The sequence below is a fragment of the Leopardus geoffroyi genome, chromosome D1 (assembly GCF_018350155.1).
Source record: "Leopardus geoffroyi isolate Oge1 chromosome D1, O.geoffroyi_Oge1_pat1.0, whole genome shotgun sequence".
Lineage (NCBI taxonomy): Eukaryota > Metazoa > Chordata > Mammalia > Carnivora > Felidae > Leopardus > Leopardus geoffroyi.
In genome coordinates this window covers 15041347-15062424 of record NC_059329.1, presented here as the reverse complement: position 1 = coordinate 15062424, position 21078 = coordinate 15041347, and the positions used below count along the sequence as shown (strand labels likewise).

The following is a 21078-nucleotide window of genomic DNA, read 5'->3' as shown; positions in this document are numbered from 1 at the left end:
CCCGCCTCTCCCACACACTGACTGTAACTTTGGGTAACTCACACATAGTCATCTACAAGGTTCCATTTAGTTATAAAGGTCTATCGTTTGAGACTCCTCAGCTAGGTTCTCTAAGGGGAGAGATGGGACAGTTTTGGGGTCTTCTCAAAAAGTCCTTTTGTAATCCTTGGCCCGGGGGCATTTGCCCCACCCAGCTAGACGCCACTCCCTCCCTGGGACTCAGGTCTTCAGACCAAGCGGACCAGGACTGTTGCGTGAGTCAGGAGGACAGAAGGTGCTGATTTAAGGGAGCAGACTGAACACACCTCAGCTTTTAGAGACGTGTCTATCTAGGTTCAAATCCTGACCTTGAGCGGTAGTCATTTAAACTCTGAGCCCAAAGTTCCTCATCTATAAAATAATATCAACTTCGTGGGTTAAGAGGGTTGCATGAGATAATATTTGAAAAGCACCTGCACATAGAAGCTATTTAACAAATGTTCCCATCTTTTCTCGGTCCCTTCATCAGAGCAGCAAGAACACTGGGACACAGAGGAGGCTGTTTTGTCTTTCGGTTGGTTTTCTTATGCAAATCCATGAAACACAGACTTCTCAATTGGTTCTCCTAGCAATTTTGTTGCTACACACCCAAAACTATGTAGGCTGCTCACACCACTGGAGCAGAAAACAAAACCCACCCGACTTTGCCAGCTTAGGACTTCAGGGGGCTTAGTTTTCATTTGTCTGCATGGAGAAAACAATGCCAAGTGGCTTCTGGGAAATGGCACAATGAGTCTCCAGCTGGGAGGGGGCAGAGTAAGGAGAGGGGGAAGGGAGAGAGGGAGAACGTCAGCATTTCCTGAGGCTTCCCAATGCAGCAGGACTGGGAGCTCGGGGCGTGAGGGCTCTCTGCCATTTCATGGAGGACCTTGGGCTCCTCCAGGTCTCTGAGCCTTCGGTTCAACCATTACACCTACATGACAGGTTTGCCGTGATTAGATTAGACACCTCGGAAGTGGTCTGTGAATGTTAATTTTTCAACTTCCTTCATTCTTTAAGAGCGAGGAGGCAAAGGCCTTCAAAGAGGAGCCATTCACACAACTGCCTTGTAGCAAATGGGCCTGCAGAGATTTAATTGATGTAGAAAATACAGGCTTGTCACCAGAGTTGGTTATAACACGTGAGCTAGCCCCGAAGCACACAGAATGAGCTACACAACAAAACAGACTTTTTTCCCCCATGGCAGACTGGTGCCTACAAAGCACGTGGGAGGAGTAAACAGTTTCTTAGTCCCTGACAAATGCACGGAGGGCTGGCAGAAATTTGGTGTCTATATAGGAGAGAGGCAAGGGCTACCCCATAGCTTTCGAGACAAACAGGGGGGCATTTTATTTAACAGTGGGACAGATGTCAGAGTACATCCCCTCTGTTGGGAAGCGGGGTCTGCAGGGAGCTCAGAATCCTCACTGCCAATGCCAGGTGCAGCCTCCCAGCTCCGAGGAAGGGTGGCAGGGGTAGAAACAAGAAGAGAAAACCAAGATGAGGACCAGAGGCCATCCCAGACTTTTCGTATGGCTTGGTGGCTTCTTGAAAGTTGTGTGCTTGCGACCCTGAGACTCTAGCAGGGAGGGCTCTGGGTAGGAGCCCGAGGGAAGGGAGCACTCCTGAGGACAGTCAAGTCCCAGGAGAGAGAGGATGAGCAGCAGAGCTTCCAGGGGCTGGGGGTGGAGGAGGGACAGCTTCCAGCAACCTCTGGCAGGGCTCTGGGCCCGATCCTGAGATAGTCAAAAGGAGACACCAAGTGCTCAAGAAAGGAGACATTTAAAAAAAGAGAGAGGTCTGATCTCTATGATGCTGAGGTATTAGAGCCTGGTCCGAAGGTACAGACATGCGGGGGGTGGGGAAGCTTTGTTCTGGTAAACTAAGGACCACACACATAGAACCACGAGAGTCCCAGCACTGAGTGCCCTGCGGGTCCAAGGGATCAAGTCCGCTCCCAAGGGAGGCCCTTGGCCTTGGAAGGAAACTCCTTTAATCCCTCCTCCTCCCCTGGAGGGGCCCTTGGGGCCGATGACGCCCCCACCAGTGTTCCTCGTCCACACAGGAGCTCACAGAAGTCCACACTTTGCAGCCTGAGAGACATGGTCTCAGGGGGGCAGCTCACGGTTTCGGGCCCTACCATCCTTTCCATCCAGCCCCGGCCCCCGTGGCTCCTCTGAGGCTCCTCAGGCACTTGGTCTGGGTGCAGGAGAGGCTCAGGGCCTCAGTAGTGATACACCTTCAGCCTATTGTTCTCATCCAGGCCCAGCTGCAGGAAGTCAGAAGAGGCTGCCAGCCTGGGCCCTGAAGAGAAGAGACGTCTGGCGGCGAGGTGAAGGAAAACTCCACGGTCAGTTAAGTGCGTCCAGCGAAGGGCCAGAGGCCAAAAGGGGCCGTCCTTGGACCCCCGGGGCCCAGCTCAGCCATCCTAGCAGCTACAGCAGGAACGGAGCAAGGCTCAGGGACCAGTCAAAGGATACGACTTGGGGTCATTCCTGTAACGCTGTAGCCACTTTCGGTTAGCCTCGATCAGGCCCTGGACGTCGGTGCTGCCCACCTCGGAGACCTGGGGATGGGCCCGCTGCAGGAGCCGCAGCTGCTCGCTGGGAAGGAGGAGGACAGCGTGGGGAGGGGAGGAAGGGGCTGTGTGGAACAGCCCACAGGCCAGCACTTCTCCCTCCTCCCCTCTACACGCCAGCCTCTGCCTGCTTTAGCAGCTCAAAGCTTCCTCTGCTGGGGAGAATGCCCCTCGGGGAGGGCGAGCATCAGGTCCCCAGAGAGGCAGTGGTGAGCCCCTCCTCTGGTGAACACTCCTGATGTCAGCCTGGTCCCGGTCACTCTCAGCAGCCAAAGCTTTCCCCTCTGTTGACTCAAATACCCACCCAGCCTCAGCTCCCAAGCGGGCCAAAGGGTAAATGACAGTGCTTAGGGTTGGGGGGGCCTGTGGGGTGGGGACGCAGAGGACAACTTGGCAAGGCAGAAGATGAATGGGAAGTTAACAACAGGTTTAAATAATTGCCCATCTGTCCTTCCCACTGGGTGCCCCTCTCGTGCCAGATGTTGCTCAGCAGGGCTGAGGAAAGAAAGGAGCCCATGAAGCAGACAACGAGCTTGATGGCAAAGACAAAAGCCACACTCAAGGGCAGGAGGGGCCTGGGGAAGGAGCAGGGTCCCAACAGGGGCTGATTTCTCCCTGCAGAGATGCTACCAGGCAGCTTCTTCACAGAGCCAAGCCAGGTGAGGACAGCTGCCACGGGACCCCAGGGTTTTGGCCTTTTCTCTCAGCGTGGAGAGGCACCTCAGACCCGGGCAACTGCGTGACTTGGAGGCCCGTCCAAGCTCGCTCTCCATGACCAGAGTTCTCCCCTGGCGGGAGGCACAGCAAAGCAGCAGGGCTGTGTGGTTCACCCTGAGCCCCGAGGGACGCTTACCTGGCCGACACATAACCCAGCCTGTTCTCCAGGGGGGCAGGGCCGGTGCTGAGGAACGGTACTCCAGCTGGAAAAGTGGGGGCAAATCGTTCAGAAACGGGCACTGGAAAGCAGCCCCAGCAGGCTGCCTCCCGGCTCATCGGCACCTCCTGCCTCGCACACACACACAAAAACAGGGCCAGTTTCAGTGGTTGCAGGGGAGAGACAGATGATAGGAATTGTCCTATTTCTAAAACTTAATCTGCTTTTCACATTCTTCAGCAGGACTGAGAGACCAGGTGAGCACTGCCCTCCCCCCGCCCCCCTCCCCCCCGGCCCAGAAGCACTGGGAAGCTGGATGGCCAAGCGGTAAGGAGCAGAATCTTGAAGTCAGAGAAACATGGGGTCAAGACCCAGTGTGTTACTTACTCCCCGGGTACCCTGAAGCATCTCCCTTAACCTGAGTTAGTTTTCTCATCTGTAAAGTGGGGATAAATTAATACTACCTCAGAGAGTTATTAGACTCCCGCCGGCCCATCATACAGTGTACAAGATGGCATCTATTATAGTGATGAGGAGGAGGAGCTCTGAGGTTCTGCTGAGCTCTGGATCCCATCAGAAAGGCTCCAATCAGAGGCGCCTGGGTGGCTCAGTCAGTTAAGCGTCTGACTTCAGCTCCGGTCATGATCTCTCAGTTTGTGCGCTCAAGCCTTGCATCAGGCTCTGTGCTGACAGCTCAAAGACTGGAGCCTGCTTCGGATTCTGTGTCTTCCTCTTTCTCTCTGCCCCTCCCCAACTCACCTGTGTGTCTCTCGAAAATCAACATTAAAAAAAATTTTTTAAAAGGCTCCAGTAAATCATCATGACCCACAGAGCCTGTGGCCGCAAGGTGACCCACGGCCATAATCAACAGACCATGCCAAAGCTGGGGGTGGCAAGGGGCAGGCAGAGGAGGAAGGGAGGGAGGCTTACCTGGAAAATATTTGCGCCACTTCTCCACCAGGAAGTCATCCACTGTTTGAGCCGCGGAGGAGGAGAGCCTGGGGCCCAGCCCCGGGTCCCAGGCCCACTGGGTGGATGAGGGTGTAGCCAGCGGCGAGGGTGAGAGCCGGGAGGGGCAGGCAGGAATGGAGGTGCTCCTAGCGGCCTGGGGCGGGACGTGCGCTGGCGTGGAAGTGAAGAGAGGCAGTGGCGGCTGCGGGTTGAGGCTGCCCAGCATGCTGAGGACACCATTCAGCTGGCTGCTGATGCGCTGCAGCGAGCTGCTCAAGTAGTAGATCTTGTTGGGGAAGGTGGCACTTGTGGTCAGGTTGACTGAAAGGCAGGGACTCGACCTCAGGGCCCAGAACGGCCCCTCCTCACCCTGTACGCCCCGTCTGCCAGACCACAGCCCCTCGGCTCATGGGGAACAAGGGGGACGGCAGGGCTTCCGTGGTCCAGAAGGTGCAGAGCGGAAGCTGGCCAGGGGAAAAAGCCTTCCAGGGTGTGGGCAAGGAAGGAACAGGAGACGGCCCTCTGCCCCTTTGCAGACCAGAGCAGCAGAGAGAACCCCTCCCAGAAGGTGGCGCTGGAAGGTCTCTGCACAGTCAGGGGGCCCCTGATTCTTTCTGCCCTGGGTGCTGGCCAACCCCGACGGGGTCCCTCCTTCTGACCAACCCTGAGTACCTGCCCCAGACCCTGGCTCCCAGAGGCCTGCGCACACCGAGCTGAAGGAGGGGGGCTGCCCCTCAGGCCCCCAAGCCCCTCCCTCTCCATGGATACTGTGGTCCCCCTCTGGGCTGATGCCACCACTCACGGTGAGGCAGGGGGCAGGATTCAGAACTTGCGCTGCTCAGGTCTTCAGTGTCGCTGAGGTCAAAAGTCACCACCTTCTTGGGGGGGGCGCCTCTCAGAATGTCCTCATCTGGGGCCTGAGAGATACAAGCAATAGTTAGTGCTGACCCCTGCCCTGTGAGTTCTGCCCACCGCTCTTGCGACATGTTGAGATTTGGGGGCTCTCTGGGACCCCAGGTTCTGGCACAGGCTGTCTTGCATCACAGGGGGAGGGAGGTGGAGGCTAAAAGGTCACAACGGCCTGAAACACAGGCAGCTGGGACCACAGCCCCTTCTCCCTGGCAAACTCCCCCTACAGGGTCTGTTCACCTAGGCTTCCCTCCTGCCTCACCCACACCTCTGGCATCCGGGGGAAAGTCGACCAGGCCACTAAGTACGTCCATTCATAACACGAGGGGTACACTTTTCCTCAGGAACCATGGCAGGGGGAGGGCAGGGGAGGGGCCAGTCCCTCTCTCAAGAACCTGCAGCAAGAGGCTCTGGGTCTGCTCGGGACCCCCCCGCACAGATCTGTTCAACAAATGCAAAGTCGAAGCCGCTGCGCTTTTCACCAGCTTGGGAGCCCCAAAGGCCCAGCACCCCGCAGCAAGAGACCAAAGAACCCAACCACATCCCAGGAACGGCAAGAGGCGGCCGTGGCCACGGGGCCGCACCTCTTCCAGAAGAGAGGACTCCAGCTGATTCAGCTTCTCCTCTTTCTTCTTCAGCAGGTCGTGGCCCTTCCGCATGGCCGACTTCATCTCATCCAGGTGCCGGGTCTCCTGCAGCCAGAGAGAAGGGGGAGGACGCAAATGGGGCTACGCGCGGATGCGGGAGGCCCACCTACAAATTCACCTGAGAAATGCTAGTTTTCATGAGGTCGTGAGAATGAAACGAGACAGTGCGTGTTACGTGCTTAGCGCTGTGCCCGCACCTGACACACTCTCAAGGGGTCCCTGCCAGGCTCCAACTCCCCTATCAGCACTGAGCAGAGCAAGGACAGGGCCGGGGGCTGCATGCAGACGCCCCGGGAAGCCTGCCCCTCGCCAGCTCTGAGCACCCACACAACGCTAAGGGAGCTTCTGCCAAGACCCCTCTTGATGGCCCAGAGATCTGTGATCCTAACACAGAGTAACAATGAAGTTTCTCTCTTTTCATTGGAAAGTAGGGCGTCAGAGAAGCAGTTCAGTCTTCTGCCCAGGGTGCTCCAAAGATTCACTTAGGAACCGAGTCTTTAATGTGATGGAATGGACAAGCAAAGCACTGGCTGTGAAGTTTTAAAAACCTGACTTGTACTTCTCATCTAGAAAATGAGAGTAGCCACGACTTTGCGCATCATCTACGGTCACATGAAGAGCAAATGGCCACCGGAGAAAGCATTCTGCACGTGCATATCGACATGCAAACGTAAGGTGCTTGCATCGTCGTGGAGACAGACAACCTGCATCACCTGCCCCATCTCCCTAAAAGACTCATCCGGTGACCCCAGGGCCTGCGTGGCCACTGTCGTGGAGTCCCCAGAATCCACCAAATCCACCAAAGGTGGATGTTGCCCCGCGTCCCCCAGCACCCCTGCCAGCCCCTCCCCACCGCCCCCCCGCCCCCCCAGGACTGGCAGGGTCCCCTCGAAGCTCCTGACCTCCTCCAAGTCCTTGCGCACGTCTTCCAGGGCCTTGGTGCCCGGTGGATCTTGGGCGGCTTCCTGAGCACCGGCCAGCTCCTGGCGCCAGTGCTGCTGGGCGGCTTTCAGAGCCGTCTGCCGCCTCCGCATGGAGCGCGTCTGCCGCACCAGGAACTCCTTGGCACTGCGGAGGGCTAGCCCCTCGGCAGAGAGGTAGTGTCGGACGCTGTGGGAGGCCAGGGCAGAGGGGTTGGAGAGGGAAGCGAACGCTCCGAGAACCCCCTGCTGTGGGTCACTAGACCACTTCCCCCAGCAGAGGCTCGAGGGGAGCACAGACTATGCCGGGCTGGGCAGTGAGTGGAGGCCGCCATTAGATACCTACAGTGTGCAGCATGCTGCAGAGTCGTCCTGCCCTGTCTCTGAAAGGGAGGGGGCCGGGGGCCTCCAGACAGATGGCCAGACACTCCCATCAGCCTGACCCTCAACCAGAAAGCAGCAGATGCCAGCAGGCGGTATCAGTGGCCCCAAGGGCACCTTCTGGGCTGGCCAAAGGGATTCCCTTGGTCCCTGGACCCAAGTCCCACCGGTGACCACAGCCACCTCATTTCAGTTAGCCCCAGATCGGTGAAGGCACCCCTTCAGCAAATGCTGGACCCAAACTAAGGCTATCAGGACTCACCTGTCCAAGGATAAGCTGGTCTCCTCCTTGCTCTGGGGGAGAGAAGAGGATACCTCTTTGGTCTGGTTCTAAGGACACACAATAGAAAAGACCCACTGAATATCAGACACACTGCCAGCTCAAGGGACCCCCGAGCCCCTCCCAAGGGCCCGAACCCAGAAATGGCTCCGCCAGCCGCTGCGCACTGCCCACTTACAGTTACCATCGGACCGACGGGGATGGGGGACTAGGAACAACAAGGCCCGGAGACCGAGGTTGCATATAGAGCGGAGCCAGACCCCCTGCTGGAGCCCCAGCCTGGCCACCCTGTCCCTTGCAAGGCACAGAGAACTCACTGTCCCAAGGGATTTCCTCAGGTCCTCAATGTGGAGATCTGTCTCAACACGTGAGGAGGCATTGCTCTCCTTAGCTGCCAGCTCATTCAACACCTCCTGCTTCCTCTGAGTTTCAGCCTCCAGGTCGCTGTGATGGGAAAGGGGATTGGGGGTGGGGGAGAGGCAGGCTCCCATGATGGAACAGGATAGGTGGCACACTGTCAGGACTGCTAGTGTGGGCGTCAAGCCCCCATCTCAGGGAGACAGCAGGACTGTCTCCATCCCTTCACTTTCATCAAAGCCCCGGAGGCAGGGCTGGGCCATGACCAGTAGAACCAGGGACCGCCACCCACCCCTCCCCCCCCCACAACAGCTGTTCACAGCCTCTGAGCCCCCACTCCCTACAAAATGCAGCAAAAGTCCCTCTGCCAGGCTCCACCCCTGCCGCTCAACTGAGCAGACAGGGCCCAGGAGCATCAGAGGGCAGGCAAGAGGCAGCAGGAGTGGCCAAGTGCAGGGTGCCCACCCCACCTGACTTGGTTCTGCAGCCTCCGCCTCTGGGTCTGCAGCACATCCACCTGGGACTCTAGCTCCAACTTGTGGGCCCGAAGCTCATCGAGAATTCTTCGGAGCTGTTGGTTTGTCTCCAACAGATGGGTGTGCTCCTTCTTTGCCTCCTCCAGGTGATGATGGTTGGCTGTGGCTTCCTGGGGGCAGAAGAGAAGCTAGATGCACCTAGAGCCACGTGGGGCAAAGGCAGGGAGCAAGAGGACAGGGAAACCCGAGGAGCACGGCGGGGAGAGGGTGGTCGCTGTGCCCACTGTCAGGAGCCGTGCAGGCTCCGTCCGCCCTCCACAGCCCCACCCCTGGGTCCGCTCAGGACCCCACACGGCCGGGCTATCTGCGGGATGCTGCCACCATAGTTGGGGACCCTAATGCCCTGGACAGATCAGGTGAGCACAAGGTGGGATGTGGGGCAAGAGGGGGAGAAGGGAAGGGAGAAGGAATGGGGGAGAGAGGAGGGAGGACGAGACAGGTGGACACACCTCGCTCTCCAGCGCCACCTGCCTCTGCACTTCAAGGAGCTGCTGCCTCTCCACTCGGGCAGTCTCCTCCTGTGGGGGAGGGAAGGACATGGGACCCTTGGCCATCCCCAGGCCCCAGGTCTAAGGGGCAGGAGGACCCATGCTCTCCTATGGGAGCTATGACTCCACGGTCAAGGGCACCTGGAGATCCTGTCCTCAACTCCCGCGCTCTCACCTGGATGTCCAGCTGAGCCAATCGGGCCTTGACATCTTTGGTTCTGGTTTCCAGTTCCACCTCTAAATTTTGGAGTTTCCTTTCCTGCACAGAAACAGGCGGAGTGAAAGATGTAAGTGTAGAAAGAGTGCAAGGCATTAGCTGGGGGTGCAGGAGGGAGTCCCAGAGCCAGATTCCATAGCACGCCCTCCAAGCTGGGCTCGGGCCTCCTCCCATTTGCCCTGGCAGGCTCCCGGGAAAGCGCCACACCTTGTTTCTTCCCACGGCGGGCAAGGAGAGGCAAAGGTGCCAACCCCAAAGCCCCCAGGGGGGCTGACCTCCTCTAACCCTGGGGATGGGCCCTGGCCTGGAAGACGAAGGCATTAACATGCCCTGGCTTGGGGATCGCCATGAGACCCCCACTCCAGAAGCTGTCAAGGCTCAGATCCGCTGCTGCCACAGATGCCTGCCTCCAGCACTCCTCCTCCTGCACAGAGGTATCAGAGTGGGTTCACCCTCCCCAGTCCCCAGTGGCAGCCCAGAGCCCCTACCTGCTCCCGGTGCCGCCGCCGTAAGTCCTCCAGCTGCCTATCCTGCGTCTGCCTCACGGCCTCTAGTTCACGCTCGTGCGACCTTCGAAGGCGCTCCAGCTCACAGGTCAGGTGTCCCAGGAGTTCAGCCCGCTGCTTCCTCTCCTGCCCAGAAGGTGAGGCTGTGGGCGGGGAAACCGCAGCGTCCCCCCCCCCCCCCCCACTCCCGCAGCCTCGGGTCAGCAAGGTCAGGGACCCCATCAGCTCCCTGGGGTTGGCTCTTCAAGGAGAACACTGCTCTCATCCCCCAGAAAGCCCGCACGGCTCTCTGCCGCAGATGCCATTAGGAGGACCCCCGCCCCATCCGGGGAGTCTGCCTCTCCTGCTGTCCCTCCATGTGCAGCTTCCTTCCTTAAGGGAAGAGAGGCCACTGCTCTTGAGCAAGTTCAGAATTGGCCTGGGGAGGGAATCAACTACATTTTATCACAGGCTGGTCATTCCTCTGTGGAAGAGACTGTACAGAAGGGCTGGGATATGAGTTCCGGTCAGTGGGGTAGTGGCCTAAAAGTCCTGGGGCAGAGGCCCTGTGGCCCCTGCTCATCCCCAGTGTGAGCAAGCCGAGCCGGCTGGGTCCACTCTCTCACCCAAGGGCCAAGGCTGAGGATGGGCAGAGATCTAAGTATTATTTGGCTCTTGCTAGTCTACTTCTTAGTGTCCTGGGATTGCGATCAACCCTGATGGCCTGGTGTCGTCGGGGTAGCGAAAGTTGAAGGCTCTGGAGTCAGACAGCCGGGCTTGAATCTTAGCTCCTTGACTTATTGGCCTGGAACACTTGGGAAAGATGCTTACACTTCTGTCTCCTCGGTTCTAAACTGGAGGTCACAATAGCCCCCACCTCCTTGGGGGTGCTGGGGGTGCTAAATGAGTCTGCACACATCAAGGGGCTGAGACCAGCGCCGGCAGGGGTAGGAGCTCCGAATCTGTGAGCCGCTACCCCTCCGGGAGGGGATGCAGCCTGCCCGCTGCGGGGCGAACAGGCAGGACGGGGCCGCGACGCCACCTCTGCAGGGTGCAAGCCGCCAGCTGCCGAGGACGCGCGGTGCGTGGGAGTGCGCGCGCCGCGCATGTGCGCCTGGGAAATTCACCTCGGCTTCGTACTGCTCTCTGGCCTCAGCCAGCACCTGCTGGTGCTCCTCCTTCATCCTGTCCATCTTCCTCTCGTGTTCCCTCTCCACCTGCTGGCGCTTCTCTCGCAGGAGGTCGCTGAGCTGCGGGGGCAGGCAGCAGGGATGCAACTCGCAGGCCCGAGGGTGGGCCGGCACGTGGTATACACAAACACGACCTCCGCGCACGCATGGCACACGCCCCGCCCCCGCGCCCCTTCCCCACTCGTGTACGGGGGGTGCAGGATGGGGAAGTGCCCAGCCTCCAGGGAACTGAGGCACAGAGGTGGAACCAGACGTTCTAGCCCCAGCCGAGCCATCCAAGGCAAAGCAGGGCCCCTGGGGCCGGGATGGAGTGCCCGTGACAGGGATACACGAAGTCGAAGGAGCAGACCAGCATTTACCTCTTGCTCGTACTGGAACACTTGGTGAGCCTTCTGATGAGCCCTCTGCTCTGCCCGACCAAGGCTCTCCTGCAGCTGGGCCTCCTCCCTCTGCTGGGCCTCCTCCATCTTCTTCTGGAGGCTGGAGACAACCTGAGGAGGTCCCAGCCCAGGGGACATGACACTCAGCACTGCAGAGCGACTTCAGGGACTCGCCTGCCAGGGGCCCAGCAGCCAGCCCCACTGGGGTGGGGGGGTTTCAGGCAGAGGGAGACTCCCACCCTAGCGACAGGCACGGGGTGGAGTTCGCAAAGGGGCCCTGAGGCTCACGCTCAGGGACCAGGATGGCCACTCCACCTTGCAGGCCAAGGCCAGCTGCCTCTCACCTCTCTGTGCTTGGCCTCCAGCGAGGAAGAGAGCCGCTCCAGCTCAGCTCGGTGCTCACTCTCCAGTGCTGCCACTGCCTGAGGAGCAACAAGGGGCCTGTGAGGGATGCAGGGCGGGGAAGGCGGACTAGGCACTGACCCCGGAGGGAGGAAGGAACAGCCAGGAGAACCGTGCCTCACTCCCGTCAAGCCAAAGGGCCAAGGGGAGCCACAGGCACAGCTTTGCTGCCCCAAAACAACACAGTCTCTAAAGTCTGCGACTAGCAAATGGACAGGAACATGAAGGCCGGAGTGGAGGGGCATTTCGGCAAGCCTCGGGTCACTGCTTCCATCCCGCAGCCCCTGGGCTAGGCCACAGGTACACAGGTGACACTTGTGCCTGTGAACAAGGGCCCAAGGCGGTGAGGGCTGGAGGTCCAGCACTAGCTGCCTGAGCACCCAGAGGACAGTACAGTGACATCCTCCCCCACCTTGTGTGGCTGCTCCTGGTCTAAGAGCTGAAGCTCACCGTCGCCCAAAGAAAGAAGGTCGACGTGGCCTGGCTGTGCCCTACTTCCGCCTCTCATCTAGAGACGGACCCTCAGGAGACAGAGGACTGGAGGCCCAGGGAGTAAGGGCAAAGGAGAAAATCCTCCTCTACATGTGCCAACCTCGCTAAGGAGAGATGAAAGTTCATCACAGCTGCCCCTCGGGGACAGGGCCCCTTTGTCTCAGAACCTCTGGTCTGGCCCGGGTTCTTTCGGTCATGAAATCTGCCCAAATCCAGGGGCCATTTCCCCTCCAGCTTCTTCACTGTGACTGACAGCGCCCGGCTACTGCTGGCCCCAGATGGAGCCCTGGGTACCTGCTCTTTCCTCTCCTGCACCAGGCAGACCCGGGCTAGCACCTGCCCCGAGACGGCTGGGTCCCCACGGGGCAGCGGGCCCGGACAGCCCACCTGCCGTCCACCGCCTCCCGTGCCGGCTGTGTGGACACCTCCTCTGTGCCCGGTCCCCCACCCCACACGCCCAGCCCGGCGCCCAGCCCCTTCCCAGGCAGCGCCGGGGCACGTCAGGCGGGAGCCCCACGCCGCCGGCTCACTTCTTTCCTCTCGCCCTCCAGCTGTTCCCTGAGCTGCTGCAGAGCCCTCTCCTTCTCGGCCTTCAGGGAAGCCCGCTCTCTCTCCTCCGAGGCCTCCATCTCTTCCTTGAGCTGCTCCAGCATCTGTCTGTTCCTCTGCTCCAAGCTGGCCCTCTCGGCCTTCTGGAGAGACTCCGACTCTTCTCTCAGCCTCTGCAGGGAAGCCTCCTGCTCGGCCCTGCGCAGACAGACGGAATGGGCCAGGCCCGGGCACTCGGGGGGCACCGCGTGGGGCAGGAGGCTCACGGCGCACCCTCACCTGATCTGGCTCTCATCTGCTTCCACGTGGGACTGCACCTGGGCCAGGAGCTGGGACAGCCGCCGGCTTTCCTCGTCTCTCATCCGAGTCTCCTCTTCCTCGGTGGCTTTCCGCAGCTGCGCCTTCAGGGAACTGGGAAGGAAAAGAAAGGCAAGTTTGTTGGAGGAACCGCTCTTCTAGTCATCAGCCCTGACTCCCGGCCTCCACAAGCCTGCAGCTTGCCTGCGAAGTTTCCTAAATCTGGGTCCTGCTGCCTCCCTGTAATATATCCCATATACAGAGGGGGCCGTGAACTCTATCCGCTCTTTGCTGCAGCAAGCAGAGGGACAGGCTGCTTGATCCCAGGACAGGATTTCTGCCAGAGGTTCCCCCTTGCCTGTAAATGCACCTCGGCGCAGCATTCGCTCCAGGACAGACACAGTCTGACCCCAGCCCGGCTCCCGGGCCACATCCCTTCACTGCCCCCGATCCACTGTTGCAGCCACATCAGAGGAGCCACCGCCTCTCAACTCCACCACGATCCTCCTCGCCTCCGGGCCTTTGTTCATGTGGGCGCCTCTCCCCAGAATCCCCTCTTCTACCTGACAAACCCATATTTGCCACTCAACGCCCGGCTCCCTCCTCTCCGAGAAGCCTTTCCAAGTTCATCGACCAGCCTTTCTGTTCCCATCGCCCTGTATATGAAAGACCTTCCTAATCCCACACATCACAATTCATCTCTTGTAGGTCTGCTTTCCTGACAAGTCTGGGAGCTGTTCCAGGCAGAATCAGGTCTTCCACTTGGTTATATCCGAGGTGTTGAACAACAGTAGCTAACATGAAGCAGGTGCTCCGTACGTGTCTGTCAAATTTGAACAGCATCGCCCAGCCCCAAACTCAGAAGCAAGTGCCGATGACCCATGAGGGATGCCTTATTTACAGACAAACGACAGTAAGCATTTCATCCCAGGCAGACATCCCCCTGCCCACGCAGCCCCTACATGACCAGGGGCTGTGTGCTGTGCACTCAAGGAATTCAAGCCTAAGAGAAATACGATTCAGAAGACAATTTCTTAGAAAAGCTTCCTAGTGAATTCCAAAGGTCATCTTCAATTTCAAGTTATCTACACCACTGCTCTCTTCCATCCTGATAGAAAATTTGAGTTAAATAAAAATCCTCCCTTCTAGATCCCCCAGAAACCCTTTCTCTCTGTCCCATGGCTCCATTTCACACGTAGCACCACAGAATGTTAGAGCCGGAAGGGTCTTGGCAGGTGAAGGCCTTCATTTTATAACTGTCTCTCTTCATCTCACAACTAAATTCAATCTCTTCATTTTATGACTAAAGAAACTAAGGGTCAGATTGCCTGTCTTCCTGCCTGCCTTCTGATTCAAGAAGTATTTGCTACAAGGTCAGCTATGGCTTCCAGAAATTTATACCAACTGAAGTTTCCCAGCAGAGGCGGCCCCACCCCTCAGAAAGGCTCATGCGTGAGCAGAAACCGGGTTCTCGCAATCAACTATTTCGTAGCGAGTCTGACAAGGCGCTGCCTACAGAAAAATCACTTCGTGGAGGCCATGGCCATCACTGATTTCAACTGAACATCAAGAGCTGCCATTTACTGAGCAACTACTGTGTTTCGGGCCCTGAGTCAGATACTTTTGGCATGTGGAGTCTTCACCACGACCTGAGAGGGCTCTCGGACGCCCCTCTGGAGCTGGGGGTTTGGCGAGGGACGGAAAGCACAGTCAGCCAGGCCCAGGGTGGCCAGGAAGAGAGGAGAAGCTTAGACGGCTGGCAGGGAAACACAGCCAGGATTTCATCCAAGGCTCTGCCTGTCAACATCAGCTAAGTCTCACCCTGTTTGGGCAGGCTCCTGCCCTAATTTTCATTTGGCTGGAAGAGGAGGATGCTGCCTGGCAGGGGACACAGGAGGGGTGATAGAAGGATGGACCCTGGGTCAGCAGGCCCTGTGCTGGGCTAATGAGAGGGTTGTCCCCAACCCTCTGGGTGGCTGGGTGTTGGTTTTCTATTAGTTTCTCTGAGCATGAGCACTTTCTACACTCTTTGCTATGTATGCTATAAAAGTAAGTTTACCACTTTGGGATGTTCTGTCCAAGAGGAAAAGATTTAGCCTTCAGTTACATGGTTAAGTGCAGAGTCTGTTAACACCTTTTTGTAGTACCTGTCGCCTCCTGGGCCCATGGCAGATTGCTGATCACCTTGTCGGTGGCCCTTCTCCCATGCTCCCTTCCTAAAGGGGCCCCGATTTTATTCCATCAGGTAAAGAGGCCCAGCTAAAGGATGACATTTCCCAGTTTCCTTTGCAGCCAGAAGTAACCAATGAGATGTAAGTGGAAATTATTGAGTAAAATTTCCAGGAAAACTCCTTACAAGAATAAGCAGAAGTTATTAGGTGAAGTTTCCAAGAAAGAGCCTTAAAAGGGACCGAATGAGCTAGAAGTTACCAGTTTCGTACTCTCCCTATTCTCCCTGCTGGCAGCACAGACACGATGGCTGGGGATTCAGCAGGACTGGAAGAGGCCCTGAGAGTAACCAGCACTCAAGTGCAGAGAGATTAAAGGACCACCAGGGACCTGGTGACTCTGAAGCCTCTGTGCCAGCCCTGGACAGCCTTTTCTTATGAAAGTAACCTCCAGCTTACTTATGAAGTATACACACGATCTCATCCACACAGGCCTGGCCCAGCCTTAAGTGTCTTGCTTGTTGAGGGCCTCCCAGCCAACACCACAAAGAGTAGGAACCCAAATGAAACTTCTGGGTCCTGGGAAATAGCACCTCACAGCATATTGTGTGGTCCCTACCAATCTCGCTGGGTCCCAACAGGGCCCTGACTACCAAGAGAGAGGGCAATGACTACCAAGAATGGGCCCCAGGGACAAACTGCCTGGGTTCTTCTGGCTCTGCTGCATTTTTTAAATTTATTTTCTTATTTACTTGAGAGAGACGGCATGAACGGGGGAGAGGGGCAGAGGGAGAGAAACAATCTTAAGCAGGCTCCACGTTCAGCATGGAGCCCGACATGAGGCTCAATCCCACGACGCTGGGATCCTGACCTGAGCAGAAATCAAGGGTCGGATGCTCAACTGACTGAGCCGCCCAGATGCCCCCGGCTCTGCTTATTAACTTCAATACCTTGGATAAGTTAAATAACCATTCTGTGCCTCAGTTTCTTCATCCGTCTGGTAGATCCTATAACATGATAGGGTTGCTAGCAACACCTCATGGGACCCACTCTCAGGACGAAACCAATTAGCAGCTATGAGGCACGCGGACCCGTGTAATCTCTTAAAAACTGTCAGCTGGTCCCGCTGTTATCACGCCTCCCAACTCCCTCCCAAAGAGAGGAACCAGGAAGCCCATTCCTCCACAGAGGCCACCGAGGAGGAGTGTTGGTGGGGCCATGAGTGTCCGGGGTGGGAGGAGGGCGTCCCTTCCTCCCCATGTCACCGCGAGACCCAGGCAGCTTGCGTAAGGGGAGGGACAGGACCTGAGAGACTTCTCTTTCTGCTGGTGAAGCTGGAGGACCTCCTCTTCCTCCTCCTGCCACAGCTTCTCCCGGAGCTGCTGAATCTTCTCTCGTTTCGATTCCAGAAGCCGCCTCTGGTCTTGCTCCAGGTCGTGGGCCACGGCCTCCTCCATGGCCCTCAGGGAAGCCTGCTTTGGGGGAGTTGCAGGCTCCGCAGCTCGCCTGCCAAGGGTGGAACAACACTCACTAGCTTTACTATCCCACCTTTTACACACACACAGAACAGCACACACGCAATCCTAATGGAGGGAGGGCCCAGGGTCAGGAATCACATACGCAAATCAGCTCACGCAAGGGCAGGCAGGAAGGCTACCCCCTCAAGGATCCAGGCAGTATTTGTTCACAGGGCAAGCCTCACTGTGGCGGTCCAGGAAGAAGGGCGGCCCATACTAGGCTCTCAGTGGACCTGGTAGGTTGTAGCCCAAAGTACAAACCTGAAGATGTGGCTCAAGAGCTGACAGCGATAGGGAAAGACTGAAGCTCTGTCCCCAATGGGTTCTTCCCCAGGACGGTTCATGGCCATTTCCGTCTCCCCACTAGGCCTCTGCCTGCTCCTTGAGGCTCACGCCAGCACCTTGGGACACCCCCAGAGGCTACTCTCTGCCTCCCAAACTGAACACAGGCCAATGCTCATGAGCCAGCAGGAGAAGCCGCAGCATGTCTCCTAGCCCTGAGACCCCCAACAGTCCGTGGAGGTCCAGGAACAGGAAATCTCCTCCCACACTGCCTAAACAGCCAGGCAGGAGACTGTTCCCTAAGCCAAAGAGTGTAGCAAGAGTGCACCAAGAATGCCACGTTCCCATCTCCTTGATGATGCCACGTTTGCATCTGCTTGGAGTTAACTCAATATTTGGAAACGGGTAACAGAAATTCAGAGCCGACGTGGATGCACAAGGTGGATGGTGAGATGAGGAATAAAGGTTAAAAAGATGTCTGTATGAAGGTTGCTATATTGCTTGTATTCTGGTTCTTGAAGGAAATGCCCAGAGAGAAACCCAAGAACATTCAAGGCCATGAAAGCATCAGGGGGTAACAGTACTGCACACCCCAGAGCAGCTTCGTCCTAAAGGCCAGTGCGAGTTTGTAGCTCCCGCTCCCTCAACCTGACTGGTCTCGCCTCACAACCACCACCCACCACCCACCACCCGCCCCGATGGTGCACGGGTGGCAGGCCAGGCACGCTGGCCCCGTCAGCCTCAGCAGCGCGTGGACACGCTCCACTGGGGAGCAGTGGGGCAGGCGCTGCAGAGGGGAACCGGCCCCCGACTGGGGACGCAGGACCCCCTTTCCCCTCGCTGCGGCAGATGGAAGGCAGCAGGCGGGATCAGATTAGAACGGCAGAAGAAAACACGGGCTTTGGAATTCCATTTCAGCCCCTCGAGACCAGGGAGAGAAGGAAGACATAAAAGGCTACTGACGTCTCTGAAATGCCAAAAAGCTCTTTCCTTCCCCCTTTCCTAAAATCATAACTCAGCCTGGAAATGGCCTTGAGCCGTGCCTTCGACTGTCTTCTGCTCTCAACGCCGCCCCGGCCCCCCTTCCAGTTCCCGGCTCTCCTCCAGACCCCCTGACATAGCCCAACCGATGCAGATGTGAGAAATGTGGCCGCTACCTCCTCTGAGAGTCCTGCTCTCGGAAAGGACCTCCCCCCGCCAGCTCTCCGCCTCATCAACCCTCCAACTCATTTCCAGCCTTGGCTGAAAACATCTTTTCTCCCTGAGACGGTACCTTTTAATGTCTCTCTCCCCTGTGGGCTGCGGAGCTATGTGGAGCCCCAGGGATAGATGCTGTGGAAAGATGGGGCCTCAGACGGCGTGGCAGCACGTGCCCGGGCCACACGCCCCGGCGAGCACGCCTGCACACCTGGCACGCGGGCCTCTTCTCCGTGTCCCCGTTTTAAAGCTCTACGATCCCAAACGCCCAGCTTAGGTCCAAGGCAGTCAACGATGCCCTGAATGATTGAGGAGACAACTGGGAAGATGAAGCCTCCAGAGGAAGAGGCAGGTCTGATTTCTAGGCCGCTCCTCGGGTGTCAGCATCAGTGAGACCCAGTTTCCGACAGTCGGTGGCCAAGAGGGAGGCTCTGTGCGGGCATAATCACCTCAGGCCGGCCACCAAGTCATTGCGAGACAAGAAACAGAAGAAGCAAGGAGGGCAGGCAGTGGGGAGGAGGGAGGCTGTGGCACCCAGGACATTCGGAAATGGCTGTGCCACCACTACAACTGCGAAGAGATCCTGTCCCCTCTCGTGCTCGACCCAGGGGTTTTCATTCATTCACCCCCCCCGGACCCCCTTTCTACAAGCACCTCAGGAAAGACGCCGGGATCACCAAGGGGAGGCAATCCCTGTGTCCCAGACCCAGGCCTTCTGGCCTCACAGCGCTGGCTGGCCCGCCCTCTGCCCCTAACTCCTCCTGAGTGGCTTGACAACATCTGTGAAAGGTGACGGATTCTATGAATCATGGTTTTTTATTTGGTGTTATTTTATGATGATGACGTTTTGACATCTTTAAATGTTTGCTGGCAGAGAGACTGGTCCTCCAAGGATTAGCCAACTCTATGTGAAAGAACATGTCTTTCATGTGTATGAAAATATATATATGTATATGAAATATGTATATGAAAGAACATGCCTTTCATGCAAACCAACCGATCCCCCAGGGAGGCTAGAACACAAGCATCTCCTTACATAACTCACACCAGGCAACTAGAGGGCCACCCCCATAGCCCAAAGCCCACCAAAATCATTCCTACTGTCCAATCCTACACTCACTCAAGGTACTTACCCTGCCTCGCCTATTCCTTCCCAGGGAAACCCCAACAAAGGCTCTAGGCTGTGCTCTCCCTTCTCGCCTCTTCTGCTTCCTGACACACCCTGGTCATCCCCCAGGTGGCCTGGCATGGTGTGGCACGCCCTCTTCTCTCTGGAAGCGTAAGTAATAAATTCTTCCTTAATGGCACCGGCCTGTTGTTGTCACTCAGTCACCTCCATAAATCAGAACCCCGCAGGTACAAACAAATGAAACACAGACACAGGGCCACTCCTCACAAAACACAGAAATGTAGCTGTGAACATGAATGACAAGGACGTTATGGGGCCTGAAAAGACTCAGCAAAGGAACAGAAGATACTTCCTAAGGGTTCTGTGTAAACTGTGTGGTCAAGGAATGTCTCTCTGAGACCCAGAAGGGGCGGCCTTGTTGGTTTGGGAGGAGAAACACAAAGTAAGGGGACTCATCAGCAAGACAGGTGGGAGGAGCCTCACTGCCCAGCTTCCCTCCCAGAGGAAGACGCCTTCTGACCTCTGCCCAGAGGGTCCTGTCTCTGAACCACACTCGCCTCCTGTCCTCGTAGAAAACACCCTGACCTGCTGTCCACAGCCCCCAAGGAGACTTGGGAAAGCCAGGTCATTCCTCAGGGTCAGAGCTGTCACCACCTGAAAAGTGGGGCTGTCCCTTCCCTACATCACTCTGCAGTGCTGTGGTGAGGACAAAAGTCATGAGCTCACGTGCACTGCCAGCTCTCGGCGGCACTGCCTGTGAGTAACCAGTGCGTGAACCCATCTCTAGTCAACGGCCCGAGTCCCAAGAGCTCATGATCCTTTTGTACCGCTCGGTTCACAGATGGGAAAATTTGCATCACCCTGGTTCCTCTCCGTCCCTGTAGAGAAAAGGAGCTGTGGCTGCACGCTGAGTCGGAAGTCTAGGGCTCCAGGGACCAGAGCCTCGTCCTAGTTATGCAACCGACCGGCAACGTGACATTGGGCAGATCCCTTCACGTGAGCCTCAGTCTCCTCATCTGTAAAAGGGGTGGGAGGGGAAAGGGAAATGGGAGGACGAAAGCTCACTGATCTCCAAGTCTTAGAAGTGCTGGTGAGCTTTGAACCCAGGCCCAAAACACATATACCGGATACTGCATAACTCCGTCTACATCCTGTTGGAGAACGGGAAAAACGAATCTACAGGACAGAAGCCAGAAGAGCGGTGTCCTGGGGTGGCAGATTGAGAGGAAAGGGGCGTGAGGAAATTTCCTGAAGGGACGGGAATGTTCCACATCTGATCTGCGTGTAAATGTGCATTGACTTGTACAGTTCAGATTTATGTGCTTTCGTGTATGTAAACACCTCAATAAAACGTTTTTAAGAAAGCGAAAAATAGTGCGAGGTGGAGGGGAAAACAGGAAACACTGCTACCCCGGGAGGTGCCCCCGCCCCTCCGCCTCCATACCTCAGGCCCTGACCAGGAGCCCCGGGGACCTGACCAACCCCACACTCAGATCGGTGACCACGGCTGCACACGATGAGGGGCACACACAATCTTCCCCCGCCGCTCCCCCTGGGCAGGGGCCACAGCATCCCCTCCCAACCACCCAGGAGTGGTGGGCACTCACACCACACAGACACAAAGGAGGACGGGGACAGACACGAACACCGGCCCTTACACCTCTGGAGAGGCTGGTGCGGCAGGGCTGGCCGCCCCCTCCTCAGGCTCCTCGGCCCCGGAGCGCTGCTCCCTGCCCCTCGCGGGGGCGGCAGGTGGGCTTGGGGTCTCTTCCCTTGAGAGCATTGAGGAAGCAACGGTGTTAAAAGCAGTAGGAAGGCGAGAGGCCCCCAGTGC

The 21078-nt window shown here is 57.4% G+C and overlaps 1 protein-coding gene across 16 annotated transcripts in view; it reads right to left on the bottom strand.

Annotated features, from left to right (window-relative positions):
• Positions 1-1085: 1085 nt before the first annotated feature.
• Positions 1086-21078, bottom strand: part of CEP164 (centrosomal protein 164) — a 68209-nt gene continuing 48216 nt past the window's right edge. For 9 of the 16 annotated variants that reach the window (XM_045482930.1, XM_045482927.1, XM_045482926.1 and 6 more), the window contains 21 exons: positions 20903-21016; positions 19249-19386; positions 16425-16625; positions 12934-13065; positions 12636-12852; positions 11556-11633; positions 11191-11322; positions 10769-10891; positions 9645-9788; positions 9115-9198; positions 8901-8969; positions 8386-8561; positions 7876-8002; positions 7541-7608; positions 6880-7087; positions 5915-6022; positions 5224-5338; positions 4401-4742; positions 3450-3516; positions 2499-2621; positions 1086-2339 (listed from right to left, as the gene is read on the bottom strand). In XM_045482930.1, coding sequence (XP_045338886.1) covers positions 2243-2339; positions 2499-2621; positions 3450-3516; positions 4401-4742; positions 5224-5338; positions 5915-6022; positions 6880-7087; positions 7541-7608; positions 7876-8002; positions 8386-8561; positions 8901-8969; positions 9115-9198; positions 9645-9788; positions 10769-10891; positions 11191-11322; positions 11556-11633; positions 12636-12852; positions 12934-13065; positions 16425-16625; positions 19249-19386; positions 20903-21016 — 2863 coding nt within the window. In that variant the 3' untranslated portion in view covers positions 1086-2242. The remainder of the gene's footprint in view (positions 2340-2498; positions 2622-3449; positions 3517-4400; positions 4743-5223; positions 5339-5914; positions 6023-6879; positions 7088-7540; positions 7609-7875; positions 8003-8385; positions 8562-8900; positions 8970-9114; positions 9199-9644; positions 9789-10768; positions 10892-11190; positions 11323-11555; positions 11634-12635; positions 12853-12933; positions 13066-16424; positions 16626-19248; positions 19387-20902; positions 21017-21078) is intronic. The other 7 variants (XM_045482937.1, XM_045482938.1, XM_045482942.1 and 4 more) reach the window with 4 other exon arrangements.